This window comes from Gymnoscopelus braueri (genome assembly GCF_963280865.1).
Source record: "Gymnoscopelus braueri genome assembly, chromosome: 17".
Lineage (NCBI taxonomy): Eukaryota > Metazoa > Chordata > Actinopteri > Myctophiformes > Myctophidae > Gymnoscopelus > Gymnoscopelus braueri.
The window spans coordinates 29,934,554-29,951,333 of NC_137617.1; the positions used below are offsets into that span (position 1 = coordinate 29,934,554).

The 16,780-nt window shown below is 41.4% G+C and overlaps 1 protein-coding gene across 1 annotated transcript in view; it reads right to left on the reverse strand.

Moving 5' to 3' along the window:
• myo1d (myosin 1D) overlaps positions 1–10,835 on the reverse strand; it is a 147,138-nt gene extending 136,303 nt beyond the window's left edge. Inside the window, exon 1 of the mRNA XM_080455315.1 lies at positions 10,310–10,835. Coding sequence (XP_080311441.1) covers positions 10,310–10,404 — 95 coding nt within the window. The 5' untranslated portion in view covers positions 10,405–10,835. The remainder of the gene's footprint in view (positions 1–10,309) is intronic.
• Positions 10,836–16,780: the final 5,945 nt, after the last annotated feature.

Genomic DNA, 16,780 nt, shown 5'->3' on the forward strand with positions numbered 1-16,780 from the left:
CGATAACACAGGTTTTCATCAAGACCTTGTATGTTGTAATCTCATAATCTGCAGCTCTGGGTTGAACACGTCAGCCCAGCCAAGACTTGGGTTTTCCCATCTAATGACAGCATGTCTGCCTGGCCTGCTGATGAACGGTACTTATCACAACATCCTGAGAGAGAGAGAGAGAGAGAGAGAGAGGGGTAGAAAAGATACATTCCTAAAGAAAAGGAAGGAAGACACGAGGACTGCACAGACATGACCCAGACACACCCATGAGAGTGTGAATAAACAAAAACAAGAATATGAGCCTAAAAGCCCTACTAGCAGCTCCTTAGAAACTATACCGCCAAAGTGGTTTGAACTGACGCACAAGGCCAACCTTAGAGCCGTGCACTCTCACTAATGGGGCTGGAAATGGGAAAAGCTCTCCTAAAATTTAAAATCATTACCAGCGTGACAGCATTGATGTATTGTATAATCACAGAAGGATTTACAACATAGAAATAAAATAACGTTCTCACCAGGATGGGGACCATCACGACAAAGGATATTGCAATCAACCAGCTAAACATGCCCACTGTCATCATGTCATGCATCAGCAGTGGAAACCATTGTACTCTGAACCTGGCCTGCATCTATCCTGACATTAGTACACACTTCCTCTACACAGTGACATCCTCAGTGTTAGTTGTACAAGTGGAACCTAATGCACTAGAGCTGCAACTGTTGATTTTCTTGGCAATTATTCTAGCGATTACTTTTGAAATTAATCAAATAATCTTAAGTGTTTTATACAGTATGTATGTTTTATATATCAACGACTTGATAAACCATTTAAGCCCATTTGGGTCCATTTGGTTACATTTGTACACTTTAGTTGCAAATGGATACATTAACAGGATTTTACTGTGTAGGAGGTGGGGCACAGGTGTGTAACAGTGCAACAGGCTTACATTACATGCACACACAGATGCTAGGCTGCAATGAAAGCTGCCTTCACATCACTCACAGTCAAGCATTAGCTTAGCCCTGTGTTCCACCCAGACATGCTAAATAGCCCCCCATGGCGGTTTGGCAGCTCTGGATACTGAGGGAAATGGGAGCCAGGTGTAAACAGCCATGCACAAGACTGGGTCGCTGGACGCCCATTCTTTTTTTATTGTCTGACTGAGATCACAGACACACATCATACACTCCAAACCCACCCACCATCCACCGCGCGCGCGCGTGCCACACACACACACACACACACACTCCAAACCCACCCACCCATCCACCGCGCGTGCCACACACACACACTCCCCACCCATCCACCGCGCGTGCCACACACACACACACACACACACACACACACACACACACACACACACACACACACACACACACACACACACACACACACACACACACACACACACACACACACACACACACACACACACACACACACACACACACACACACACACACACACACACACACACACACACACACACACACACACACACACACAGCACTCCACTCAGATTAAATGTCCAAATTTCAATAACAGAGGCGTTCTGGTGAGGGAGGGGTTCAGATTAGGGACCCGTTGGCTGCCATCCTGGTGCAGAGCCCGTTTGCACTTTAACACGTTACATTGGCCGTCTGTGGCTGATGTAAAGTCGCTGCACTCTGGCTCCGCTAGCAGACAGGGTGGAAAGGAGAAAAAAAAAAGAGTGAAAAAAAAAAAGAAGAGAGAGAGTGAGAGACGAATAGAAGGCCATCCAAGGGAACCAGACATTACTCAACACACTATTTCAGGAAAGAACTCTGATTTCTATCAGGGCTAAAAAGAGGCCAGGACAAATCACAAAAACAGACAGATGGACACAAGAGAGAAGAGGAATAACACAGTAGGGGAAACGGGATGGATCTACAGTAGCTAGATTGGGATCATTCACCATTAGGGCTGTCACGATAATGACATTTTAGTTGACAATTCATTGGCAAACAATTGCGATTAACAATTTAATTTGATTTGTGTTTTTGGCATTGAAAATTGGAACATAAATAGAAATTACATTTCTGTTTGGCCATTAGATTTCGTAAACAACAATTCCACAGGGAAGACATGACAAATAACTTAACAATACAAAGAAATGACAGACATATTTAATATCTTTATACTTTCAAATTAAAAACAAATCGTGGAAATAGCCAATCTACAAGCTCATAACGCGCCGTGATGCAACGCATTGTGAGCTTGTAAATCTGCCATTTCGGCTATATATTTGTTTATGTTTGAAAATATATGAACATTTTTCAACATGGAAACGATTATGACGACTATGCAAAATAATTGTGATTATCGCAAATAATTACAATTAGGCGAGTGTGTAGTAATTGTGACCGGCCTAGTCACCATAAAGGTTACAGAGTGACGCCATTAAAGGTAGGCCTATAATGAGCAGGATTTGTGGCCCAGCCGTCCTCCAGGGCTCAGCGACACCAATGGTGCACCGCTACTGCCCAAAAGGTTGACACCCAGAATGTCCCAAAGTTAAGTAAAATCAAACAATAGAGGTTCAAAGGTTGTTCTTTATTATTACATCTTGTGCACATGTACATAAGAGTACAATTTATTTTTGTTCGGTGTCGTTCAGACAATGTAGCAGCATAAAGGGAATAATAATGATAATAGTAAAGAAGAAAAAAAAAAAGTGAAAGAGAGAGAAACGTGCAAGCAAAAAAAGAGTTTTATAGTGGTTTAAGCCAGGTGTCTAAGGTGTTAGATGTAGAGGGACGGTTCTCTCTGCAGATACAGACACCACCACACACTTCTAACGGTTCATAAGTGAGTTCACCTAGACAAAGACATCATGACACGATGAAAGAACAGTGTTCAGTGCAGCGAATAGTGCATGTGGGTGTGTGTGACTCATCATGCAGAGACTGTGAAGTGATGTGAGGCCGTGGGCTGGCTGTGAAAGTGAGTAAAGCGCTCCACCCCCACCGAGCCTCAAGGCACCACTCCAACAGGTGCACAAGAGAACAATAGAACACAGGAGAAACAGGAGAATGACATCATGGCCTCACACACACACACACACACACACAGACCAATGCAACACAACCCCTCTCTGACTCACTAACACAACATTAGGGGTTCCCGTAAGAGCCCCTTTAGCCGTAATGATAAAACATTCATTCATTCAAGTAAATGAGCCTCACTCTGAGATAGCAGATAAGAGTGTCGTAGTATAAATGCCTCTTGTCAGCGGGTGAGAGAGGGGGGGGGGGGCTGCTGGGAGCTCGCATCATTCTGCACTCTGCAGGTGATGTGGCAGTTGGACTGAGGATGCGTGGCTCATTAAAGAGCCAGACACCTTTAAACAGGAGGCCCGACCAAGTCAAACATCTAGTGGCATTATACCACCCAGTAGCTCAGGGTGTGTATTTGTCAGTGCATGGTATTACTGCAAGACTGGACTCACTAGACTGAATTTGACGACTGGAGGTGATTCTACAGTATGTATCCGAACTTTACCCCAAAGAGATGGGGGTGGAGAGAGAGAGAGACAGACAGACAGACAGACAGACAGACAGACAGACAGACAGACAGACAGACAGACAGACAGACAGACAGACAGACAGACAGACAAAACAGAGAGAGAGAGGGAGAGACACACTGAGAGAAAGACAGAGAGAGATGCTAATGTTGGTGCTGTCTAAATATATATCCTGCATGCATCATACACCCAAATACACGCACGCACATACTGTACACACACACAACACGCAGTGCATGGTAGAGAAAAGAGACAGACATGAGAAAAAGACCAACGGAGGACAGCCCAAGACAGAGAGAGAGAGAGAGAGACAGCAGGCATTAACAACACTGCAAACTTGTGCTGCACGTCCTACAGCCAACCCCGCCTGCCAACGCAGGCAGTCCACAAATGAGACGTCTGAGAGGGCTGGCCTGCTGAACTTATTTTGGGGGGGAATAAAGCTCCACGAGCACAGCCCCTGTTTATGTAAGGACGGTAATATGTTTCAGATTACAGGGGGGTTGTATGGAAATTCTTGTGGCGAGACTGGACTTTTCATTGCTGGAGAACAGCAGAGGCGGCCCGCGACTTTGTGCTTTTTCTCAATAAGCTGTTCCCCCCCCTCAATCGTTAGGAAGAATTGTCTTGGCAACGCCGGCGGCTTGTGCCAGGCGGCACTGAAGGCAACAATTCAGGGTACAAAGAAGGGAAACAGCTTCCTTAAAAAGCAGTGGTATATACATTTATGCCCTATATGTAGTAGTGCCAAAACCAGAGGCTTTATTCAATTTGGCTTATCAGCCTCTTATGGGTCTATCAGATACCTTTAAGCCGGTCGTTATGACTGACGTGTGCTCCCGCCACACTGGTGTTGGCAAGGAGACGAGTCAAAGAGGCCAGTGAGGAAGGGAAAGGAAACGGGAGAGCACTCTCTATCTGACTTCATCTATAAATATTTCTCTTCCAGTCACTGACCACCACCGAGAGGAAAGAGAGAGAGAAACAACAATTTAATAGGCAGGTTGGGGATCAAATATTCGTAGAGAAATCTGTGGCGTGTTATCGCCCATTTTCCTGTTGGCCGCTGGTCTCAGATCTGTCTGTCAGTTTCTCTCTACACACAGAGGAGGATTGACATGAAAGGCATGAAAATATGTGAGATCTGGCAAAAGATTCTTCCGTGCCAGTGTGTAAACTCCAATGGAGCATGGATAAGGAGCGGGCCTAAGCCATATGAACAAACACTGTCTGGTACATAAAATGTGTTTTGATCCTTTCACCTGTGCGCTGAATGTGAAAAAAAAATGCAGGTCCTTGCCCTATTGGCTAGTGTCTCGCACGAAAAGGAAGTATACACATGCTAACCCTTGACCGTGTCGCTCCACCTGAGCCACCGGGGTACTTCGATACCGGGTGAGACAGAGAAGGGTGGAGTCGGGTTGCGTGGCGCCTCTATCTGCCGTTACATCTATAAATGAGCATTTACACACCTGAGACGGGACAGCCATTGTTCCAATTACTCTCGGACGTTCAAAGTTAAACGGCAGCGGGTGAAAGTGATTAGCTGTTGTTCTTTTGTGGTACACTTTGGAAACAGATTTAGATCTTAAAGAAACACCCAGCCTGTCTGTCATATGATTCCCAGCCATGCTAGGAGAAGAGCTACAGGAAACAATGAAATGTGAGGACCAAAGTCAAGGAAATGCCAATGGGAAGAAGAGGCCAGCTTCCCTGCTTCCTTGCCCTCACCCCCCTCCATATTATTGGAGGCTTCCGGTTCACAATCCCCTCAAACGCCACACAAGTTTAAAGGTTAAAGCACTTAATATATCCATGGGAGCCGTTCATACACTCACAGAGGAAAGGGGAATTCTGGTTATGATCACTATATCATAATGTTCTAATTGCTTATGGATTGAATACATTGAATTCTATTATTTAGCATCCTTGCTGTGTAAAAAGGTCCTAACTGCAGAGCCAGGTGGAGGCATATTGGCAACTACTAGCCTCTATTTCTTGTGTTTTTTGCAATTTTTTAAATGTAAACAAATCACAGAAAAGCTGAATTCATGTTGGGTGTAAACTTGGTCTAAACTTGTCTTGCTGGCAAACTTTCCTTTGTCTGAATTCGTATTGTCTTGTGAGGCAAACCCCACCCATGGGACTCAAGTAGTAACAGTATATATTGGGTCATATTCTGACCCATATTCTGCCATCTGAAAGCTGTCTTCTTGACTTTGTTTCATTCATCCAAACACAACAAGTCTGTGTAAAGAAATAATTGAGCTTCATGGTGAGAGAACACAGAATCAGCCTAATGGCCTCCATGGTAAAGTGCATGTCAGCTATTTAATCTGAAGTATCACACGCCCATGTGGATGAAGAAGAATTCCGAAAATGCTGCTAATTGTTTTGGAAAAACACAGCGGTTTGCCAGGAAAGTTTCGCTGCTCTCCCAGGGACAGACAAAACAACAGTGCCTCATAAAGACAAGCTCAGCAGTGATAACATTGTACCATGCTGGCGGGCTACAAGTAAGACCAGTTGGATGTACACTGGATACAGTAGCTGGATAGAGTCAGACCCGTGGAGAGTTCCTTTTGCTGCTTACTACATCTAGCAACTTACTCACCATTGTTATTTGAGTGGCTTAACTTCTTGACTTCAAGCACCTTTGTTCTTGCCAACCATGTAAGAACTCCAAACTAAGCACGCAGAGATCTAATCTAAGCAAGTACATACATTACAAATAGATTTTTCTATGGGCTTTACAAACCGCAGCCCTATTGGCCTCAGCAGCACCAACTAGAAATGTGAGCTCCTTGGAGCACATATCTCCGGCAGGCTGGATTGCCAGGGCTGTGATGCTGATTTGAAAGATTTGGTGTGGAGTGTCTTCCTTGGCCTACTGGGAGTGTGCATGCAAAAGTTTGACGGCGATCGGTCCAGCTGTGCACAGACAAACAGACAGGGGCAAAAACATAATCTCCGCCCTCCGACCGGTGGCCTGGCGGAGATAATAAGGCTCTTCTGCCAACTGGTAAATTCAGGCAGAATTCCCAAGACCTCTACAGGAACGCAGCATAAATGGTTTTCCGACCAAATCTCCACGAAACACTGGGCATCTGCTATGCTCTATTTATGGACTTTCTCTCCGAGAGGCCAAACCATTCAACCCCACGTTAAACAAAGTAAATGTCAACTCCAACAAGCAAAGTCTGGCCGAATCAAGGGGCCAATCTTCCAGAAATCATTCTTCACATGCAATCACTGGGGGACTTGCCATTATTAGCCACTTATCATGGCAACTTGGCAAGCAATTAACTCAGAGGCTGGTTTCTCACAGACAGTGTAAAACACACCCCAGAGACATGTAGCTCCATGGAACTTCACCTAGTTCCTTTAAGTAACTACAGCAGGACAGGGAGGCAGTCGGACCCCTCGTGACCCCAAGTGCTCGTTCTCCACATTGTACTAATTTAACAAGTGCACGAGCATGCGCACACACACACACACACACACACACACACAAAGATTTGGAGGCTGAGGGGAAAGAAGCAAAAAGGAAGTGCTCCTGGTTGGTCACACCCTCTGCAAATAACAATCTGCACACGCCATCTCCGGACCTCGCGGTCCTACTGGAGGGAAAACAAACAGGCAGAAAATGGGGGAGAGCTTGGAAAGGGGAGGCATGCTGCCCTACTGCTTACATTCTGGTCCTCCGCCTTGGCTGACAATGACTGCCATGCTGGACAGGACACACCAAAGTTAACAGTGATGGTTGTAAAAAATAATACACAATGTATCATTTATCAGCGCCGAGTTCCCCCTCATTAAAAAAAAAGAAAGTCTAAGTCATTATTTACCAAGCGAAGATATGCTGAATGTTTGGCCTCGCCCTGTTTCACACACATTACAGTCAACTACACACACACACATCAAAACTACAGTCCTCCTTTTTGCTACGGATCAGCAAGCAAGAGAGTTAAGCATCTTGCTCAAGGGCACGTAAACAGGAGTTCAGCTAGGAGGATTCAGGGCTAAACTGTGGAGCCACGGGTGAAAACTCAAGGATTACATACTAAAATATTGACTAAGTAAGTGTGTGTACAGTGATCCATCTATCAAGGGCAAGTAAATACTGTAATACCAGTATTAACACTGGACATAGTAGTAGTACTGGACATGTATAGAGTGTAAAATGTATAGTGTTCGTTCGTTAGTCAACTGTGCCCAAATTTGCCAGCAGTCTTCAGCATTGGAACTAAAACAAAAACGTTGCCTTCAAGTTGTGATACGGCTCACGCGCAGGAGTGTATCTATGTGAAATGACTTACAGGATGATGAGTACAGTTTATGAATGTTTACTGATACTGAAACAAACAATATAGCGTAGAGAGGTAGAATCTAGACCTCTGTATACTGTAGATACCCTCCACCAATTCAGTAAAGCCTAATGTAAAACATTTGATTGTGAGACAAGTATAAATTAGCTGTAAGCGGGCTCTTGCAACAAGTGGGTCTCACCACACACCACACACAAGGGCCAATTACACTTGTTTTACAAAAGGCTGAAAAGCCTCTTTATCTGCAGCAAAAGCCGGTCATCTGAGTTGGCAACAAAAGGTGTCATAGACCTATATTTAGTTTGTTCTGGGGTCAGCGGTTTAAGTCATTGTCACTGACAATACCCATGTTGGCCAAAACTAAGCTACAGATTCACAGAAAACAAGAGCCATCTGCAATGCATCCTTGAGATGATCCAGAGATTTACAAGCCACAGCAATTAAAGTAAATATTGGTTACTCAGGGGGTCTAAAGTCCAACTTAGATGGATAACGGTTGGGCAATCCTGTGCAGTATTTCAGCACCAAGGTGAGGTCACCATACAATAAGGAAATGGTGATAAATGGCAACTGATATGAATAGCCGGCCCTTGGGCTGCCAAATACCTGCCTGAAGAGAAATAACACCAACAAAACAAGGTCTTCAAGATTTTCCATGTGATTTTACAGATAAAAACAAGAGATCAATTATTCTTTTCATGGGTTCATACACACAGCAGGTCTTTCTAAACAGACCTTTCCAGTGGAAATATCACACTTTGGTGCTGAGAAGGCCACTGTGTCACTGTGTCATCTGGTGATGCAGTCCATCACAGTGTGTAGTCACACTACTGTCCTGGGGTGTGTGTGTTTTAAGTTTCCCCACCGATGTAATGGAATGAGGTGGGGTGGCAGATTCATGAGAGCCTTTGGAAAATGTCCACCCTCAGCCACTTTCACTGACGTTCACCGACAGCCTGGCTTGCCATCACCAAACTGCTGAAACCACAGCTGATGCAAACTAGCCTGTATGGGAACTGGCTGGTTCAAATGATGCTGTGTCAATGGGAGCACTGTGATTCTTTGGGTGGAGTCCCATTCAAACACAGCATGGCTCAAAGAATATTACCGGCCCAACGGAAAAGACAACATAAGATGGAATGTCTTCAGTAGTGGCTCAATCCAAGACCAGATCAGAGCCACTATTGTTTCTACACACACCTTTATGAATATTGTTTCTACATACACCTTTATGAATATGACCACAACTGCACATGGGTAGTAGCCCTAGAATGTCTTTCAAATGTGATCACAGACATTCACAGACATTCAGACATTGTGTGAGACATTCTAGGGCTACATGGGTAGTAGCCTACAACTTTCAATTGACAGTATGCCAACCATGTATAGGGTCCATATGTCTGACTTGTTCTGTTAATTCAAATCAAACTATCAAAAGGATGATAACAGCCCAAAGTCAGCGACTTTTAAAATGATACTTATAGGCCCCCAGACCCAGTCCGTTATTATGCCTAATTACAGTCCAGTCTGTCTGTTGTACATACACCTGTTGCTGGCATTTATATTAGAATGTGAAATTGTGGACATAAAAAAAAAAGATTCAAAATACTATAACAAGAACCTGGGTGACGCGGTACTGTGGTAGACCATAGAGTTATAATATATTATCGGGGTAGACTAGACCAGTGGTTCTCAAAGTGGGGTCAAGGGACATTCAGTGTTCCTTGAGGGGGTTCCTTACGGGTCCATTTGGTTCCATTTATACACTCTCAGAGAGTTATGGGGGCAGTGGTGGAAAGTAATTAAGTACATTTACTTAAGCACTGTACTTAAGTACAATTTTGAGGTATTTGTACTTTACTTGAGTATTTATAATTTCCAATACTTTTACTTCTACTCCAATACATCTCAGAGGCAAATATTGTACTTTTACTCCACTACATTTACTTGAAAACTTTAGTTACTAGTTACTTTTCAGATATAAACTATGATATTATAAAACATACATTAACCACTTTAGCCCTATTTTATACATAGGCTATTTGAAAATAGCCGATCTACAAGCTCACAACGCGTCGCATCGCGACGCGTTGTGGGCTTGTAGATCTGCTATTTTCAAATATTTAGTACTTTTACTTTTGGTACTTTAAGTACATTTTGATGCCAATACTTTTGTACTTTTACTCAAGTAAATTTTTAATTCTGGACTTTTACTTGTAACAGAGTATTTTTATATTGCAGTATTGGTACTTTTACTTAAAAGTAAAGAATTTGAGTACTTTTCCCACCACTGTATGGGGGTCCTTGAAATTAAATAGTTTGAGAACCACAGGACTAATAGACGTACATGTGTCAATGATGCTGTTCAGTGACAGACAGACAGACCGCTGAAACCTCAAAGGTGAACGACCCTGGTGGTCGTCGCTGCTGTTAGGTTTTACTCACCTAAGTTTGAGGTTGGCCATGAATTCTTCCAGAGAAACGTTGTCCAGAAGGACAAAGTCAGCCTTTCCAAACTCCAAACTCTCGTGTTCTGCCATAGCTGACTTTGTCTTCTCCTTATTCGGCTCCGTTGGGAGAAAATATTCGCTATAACTTCAAAGTAAAGTGAAGCCCACCGCGGGCAGCAAAGGTAAACAATGGCGAGCTGCTGCACGCAGAGCACCTACTCAGTTGTGTGAGCGGAATGGTCCATTTTTATTCGAGTTTACAGTCGTGGTGGTTAAATGATATTTTCGCTCATTTAATATATAAAAAGGTCGCAAAACGTAAATTGCCAGGAAAAAAAAGAGGGAGATATAACAATGCAAACTTTTGTCGATTTGTTTGTTGCTACTAGCAACTATTTCCCCGTGTTTCTGACAGAAGTGACAAATTAATTCCACATTAGTTTCATATCCATGCAAACTTGTTGCTTTTCACCGAATGATGTCCTCCCGTTACTAGGCTGAGACTCAGTCCATCCATACTGCAGCGCGCTCTCTCTCTTTCCTTGGTTGTCCCTCGTCCCGTCCCGATCAGTGTTGCCATTTGTGTGAGAGGAATAAGCAACCAGATCTAGGAAAATGAGCCCAACAGAAGCAACTTTAGGCCACATGAGCACTTAAAACATATATGCGTCGGCTATTTGAAAATAGCCAATCTACAAGTTCACAATGCTACTATAAAAATAATAACTATGTGTATAATATATAATAATATATATATATATAATATATAATAATAAAATGTGGAATATTTGGAATGTTTTTGAAACAACACAAATGCTCCCCTGGGCACAAAACATTTTCATGAAAATATTTGAGAACCACTGGTAGGTTTAAATAATAATTAAAAATGTTGGAAGCAAAGCCTAAATAAGCAAGCAAGTACACGTTAGAAACCAGCCCAACTACCAATTTTTACAAGCAACTTTTCAGAAAAAGAAGCCCAACATCGCTTATAATAAGCCGACATGGCAACATTGGTCCCAACACACTACTGACCAATAGCATTGCATGCCCCGCCCCCCGCCCTGTATTGAGGTGTTGGTTAGAATTTGTGTGTAACATGAAAACTATTAGAACAATTTCTCTAGACCGCTTTGAACTGTTTCTTTGTACATACCTCAGTGATGACGGGGTCGTTGCTGAGTTGTAGATAAATAGACCCATCTTAGTGAAAGCATCAAGTTTGGCTTTCACTTTTCTGCCATCTATGCCCATATAAGGACAAATAAAGAATTGTTTATCGACATTTGCCCAATTGCTTTTTAATTGGACTACATTTAGAACTGGAGTTTAGGGAACCATGTGGATCAGGGAGCTCAAATCGTTGAATTGTCTTTAGTTTGTTTAAAACCAATACCTATAGTTGTTCATATTATATTGAATGTTTAACATCACGCTGACTATCATTACAGGACAGGTAGATATAATGTGTCTTCTGTATTCTTCTAGCCTACCACAGTAAGCTGCTCTCTGCTGCCTGTGCTGAGTTCTGAGATGTTAAATAATCCTAAACATAACTTCCTCTTGCTTTCATAGATGCTATGGTGCCATCTTGTGTCAAACAGAGGCAAGTGACTCACAGCCTGCTTCTATAGTAGCCTACTGTAACTGTACAATATATTACAATGTTGATCTGCATTATTAGTAAGTAGGCCATTAAACATTTGATTCTGTGAAGAAAAAAATGTAATATTTAATTATATGAGATGCTACATTTAATAATACCCTTTGTTTTGCGGTTTTACATTTGTCTTTTTTACAGAATCAAATGTTTTATGGTCATGATTCACCAGGAGCCTGGATGGCTTAATTCTAGGCTTAAAATAATTTATATAAATATTTTTGATGTGGGCCCCTGCCCTGGTCCCAGGCTCATAAAAGACCCCCCCCCCCAACACACTGTAGCACAGAAACTACAGGATCAACAGCACATATACTCACAATTAACGGCAAAAGCATAATAACAAATGTGTAACTTTATGCTCCGTCGTACAATGGTGTCGTGTACCGAAAACACCTCGTGCATGTGAAGTGTTGTGAGCTTGTAGATCAACTATTTTCAACATGTTGTGGTTGTGACACCATTGTATGACGAAGTATAAGGCTTAAGACAAAAACCTTCACAGAATGGTATCATGATGGTTTTCAGTAGGCTTTTTGGGGCTCTGTTATTGACATGAATTGACAAGAAAGGTACATTTAATAACCTTGACAATTCATGCAAAGGCTCTGGCTGAGCTCTTGGGCCCCTGGGCTGTATTTCTGTTTGGTAATTCACCCCTACAAGCAGTACTGATGTCTTCTGCAACACCCACACACAAGTGTGTTGATGTCTGAAAATAAATAGAATGTACAGTACTTTCACCTGCAGCAAGTAATAATTGCAGCTTGCCTACCGTAACATGGCAATCTTCAGGAACATTTTAATTTCAACACCAGGCTCCAATGCTGTTCCCAAAGTACTCCTTTGAAAATATGTATACAAAATAATTAAATCTCCCTCATGCAATTGCTTGTCTTTTTAGTCAGTCTGCTGTACCTTGACAAATGGGATTTTTAAACAGCACAGTCTTTCTGTGCAAATAAATTGTCCGTGTCCCTACAAATAATTATTGGTGCAGTGCTTCTTTTTGTTGTAATGCAACATAAGAGTTTTATTCCAAAAAGTAAGTTAGTATACAAATTATGTAGGGATGAAAGTGATGCACATTACTTTACAAAAAATGATGTGTTATCTTAAGACTTTTGCATACAAGTTGTTAGTTCTGTTTCTTAGCATGTAAACACTGTTTTTACACAGATTGCATGCTTTTTTTGTAATTCAGCCTTGAAATATATTTGCAGACCCCACTCCCGACACTTCTTCACCTTGATGGAGGTGGAGTGAAAGCCACAGCAGTTCTTCTCCCAGTTCCCATGGACCTGGCGAGTGACTTCTCCTTGGGTGGGGACCGTTCAACCAGAGACGGGCATGGGTGCCACATTTGTCCGGGCACACACCTCTTGGGCCGCTGCAGGATGTTACAAGGGCTTTGTAGAAGAGGCGGGACCAGCCTTTGGTCAAAATAATTAATTAATTAAGACCGGGAAAGCATCTGTGTCATTTTAGATTTCTTTGGCTATTCAAAAATAGCAGATATACAAGCTCATAGTGCGGCACCGAGTGCTACGCTATGAGCTTGCAGATCTGCTATTTTTGAAAAATCGTAAAAATGTGTGCAAATCTTTAAATATATATATATTTTTTAAAGCGAACACTTTTAACTCAAATCTTTGCTTCTGGGGAGGGTCCCTAGAACAACACATTTTGAGATGGCGGTCTGCGGCCAAATACATATCATTTTGGGGGCCCTTGACATGAATGTTTGAGGAACACTGATTATAGCAACATAAGTTTTTTCAAAAAAACTGTTAGTATTTAGAAGACATTTGTAGAATCCCCAGAAGCAAAGATTTGAGTTACAAATGTTCGCTTTAAGAATATATATATTCAAAGATTTGCACAACTTTTCATGATTTTTCAAAGAATTGCAGATCTACAAGCTCATAGCGCGGCTATGAGCTTCCCGGTCTTAATGGATTAAGACTTTCCATTCCACGTGGGCGTCGCACATCTTCTCTTTGGTGGTGGAGTTGGTAGCTTGCCAGTTGCCACGCCTGGTCCAGGATGGTATAGGAAGCAGGAGTTCTTTCCTGCATGTGGTTTCAAGTCCTCATCTTCCTCTGGCGGCCTTGGCTTGCATAGTCATTTCCATCATTTAGTTTCATCTGACCCTATGGGGGAAGCTGCGCCTATAGGGTTGGTGGAACATGGCACAGAGAGAATTCATAATGAGAGAATGAGTGGAACCAATGTGAATCATTCTATTTGATATAAAAAGTTGTCCATAATTAATCTACCGACTGCTGGCTTCTGACACGCCATTCTTCTTATGGCTCTGTACCAGCATCTGAGCAAAAGGAAAATAAGAATGACTGTATATTTAGAACATGAATGTATCTCACTGTACTGTTACCCGAAATTTGGTAGCATTGGTTTCACAGTATATACTGGTATATGACTTTAGGATAAGAAGATAATAAGACATGTAATAGCCTGCAGACTTTGTACGCAAATTCATATTACATGTTATGTATGCAGCGCATCACCTTTTACGGTAAAGCTGCATGGTGAAATGTTGACCCTCTATGTTTCAAAGCTTGAGCTCAGTCTGGAAAACTAAAATGTTTAAAGCAAATAAAGTAAAACCACACATCAGACAAAAGTTGAGTTTTGTCATACAATGCTCAGAATAATCACTTATTATTCTAAAGTTTTATTATCTTTATACGTGTATATCGCAATAAAGGTTGAGCACAGTTGTGTCTTGACATGTTAAACAGCATCTGGGAAAACAAGAACGTATTTGATGCATAATGCATGATTTTTATGTTCATTCTGTCATCTAGCTATTAAACATCAGTGGGCAAAAGCAGGTTACTTACAGAATTTATGTTCCCTGAGCAGCCCACTGCACAAGATGCCAGAAAATCTAAGAAAATCATCTGGGTATGACAACAGTTACAGAAGATGACATTTATTGTTTAACTTCTGTTACAATCATATTCATCAGATGTCTGGATGAATATATATGCATGATTTGTGGATAATATGTTCAGCATTGTGATCATCAGAGAGCATAGGACTAAGTTTAGCCAATGAACATCTTCGTGAGGGCCAAGATCCTTGGAGGAAAACAACAATTTTGTACATCTGGCTGTGTTACAATGTGCAGGCTACTATAAATAAATGTACCTTGAACCCTCCAATCATGAGCTGTTTCATAAGAGAGCTTGTAGTGGTTCACAAGAGAGAAGCCCACGTGAATTCTGAAACAGAATAATATATCATAAGCATCTTGAGGCCTATGTCCAGTCCTTTGAAATAACAGAGAAAGTTCAGTTAAGTGTTTGATAGAGAATCAGGTAACATAAAAGTATGGAAACCACATTGGACAATGTGTGGTTTAAACCATTCATGTCTGGAAGAATAAAGATACATTGTTTTGGAATGATGCATGAAAGATAATATATCTTTAAAAAAGATAAAAAAATATCTTATGATAGGCAAAAGCCATTCTGTATTACAGTCACTACAGTACATAGGAAATCTAAGTGATGATGATATTGTACCAAATAGTGATATTGTGAAATATGGAACAATGGAGCAACATATATTTAAGGTCATGCTTAACGTGAAGACAAAATTACCAAATGTATTACTTTTCAACAGGAAACACCAGCAACACGGCTGGTAACGGAATGATAGTGTAACACTATGCTAAGATAGATCATGAAAAATAGCACAGTACATATGTTGCCCTCCAGTCATTTGTTCCATAGCTTGAGGAGTATTTTTTTAAGGAACAATGAAAATGTAAATACAAAAATTAGGGAGTATCCCGTACCTGCCCCTACCAGACAAGACTTTATATGCTAGTCTATAGGAAAGCCCATAGAGAAGTGACGAACTTCAGTTGAACAATATGTTCCAAACTGATCAAGACATAGACATACAAATGTAGTACAGTGTTGGCAGTTTTGCATTAGTGTGGAGAACAGACATTTTGGTAAAAGTGGCTCTCTTTGCAATAAAACAATTGTTCGAGTTAGTACAGTTTAGCTATGATAGGGTCAGATTTGAATGCATATTGACAAATTACACAATCATGATGAGATATGCTTTATTATAGTGTTTGTACTAGCTCATGTGACTCATAACAGCTACAGTAGATCTACCTCTAAAATAAATTATACTTTTTAATAAACTAAATCAATCAGTACATTGATGTTGGTACGTCTAGTGCCAAAAGAGTTTATCATACTTTCCCCAGGCATCTACAGATTGATATGCTGGCTTTTAGTTGTAGTTGGCTTGTGTTTATTTTAAGGCTTGACATTAACACTGCTGATATCAAGCAAGCAGTGCATCAACTGTTAGTTTAATTCACATCCCACACATGCTCTACTGGCTACAGCTGCACATATTGCTATAGGTTTATCTATTTATATATGCTATTTATGCATTGTTCAGTCTGTGTGTACAGTAGTTCAGTTTTCAGCGCATTGCTGCAAGCAACATATCTCAGGAACGCATTGAGGGAATTCCTAAAAATGTGGTACAAACGTCCAGACGTCCAACTATTTACTAGTTTAAATCTAGGTGGTTAAAGGTCAAAGGTCAAGGTCACTGTAACCTATTCTCTGCCCCATTCTCATGAAGGTAATATATCAGGAATGCCTGGAGTGAATTTCATTATATCTAGCATATTTAAACCAATTTAAACTACAAATGGAATAAAATCAGTATTGAGCAAGTTTACACTTTTCTGATTCTAAGGGCTAATGTTTGTGTTTTCTATAGTTTTCAATTGGAAAATCAGTTATT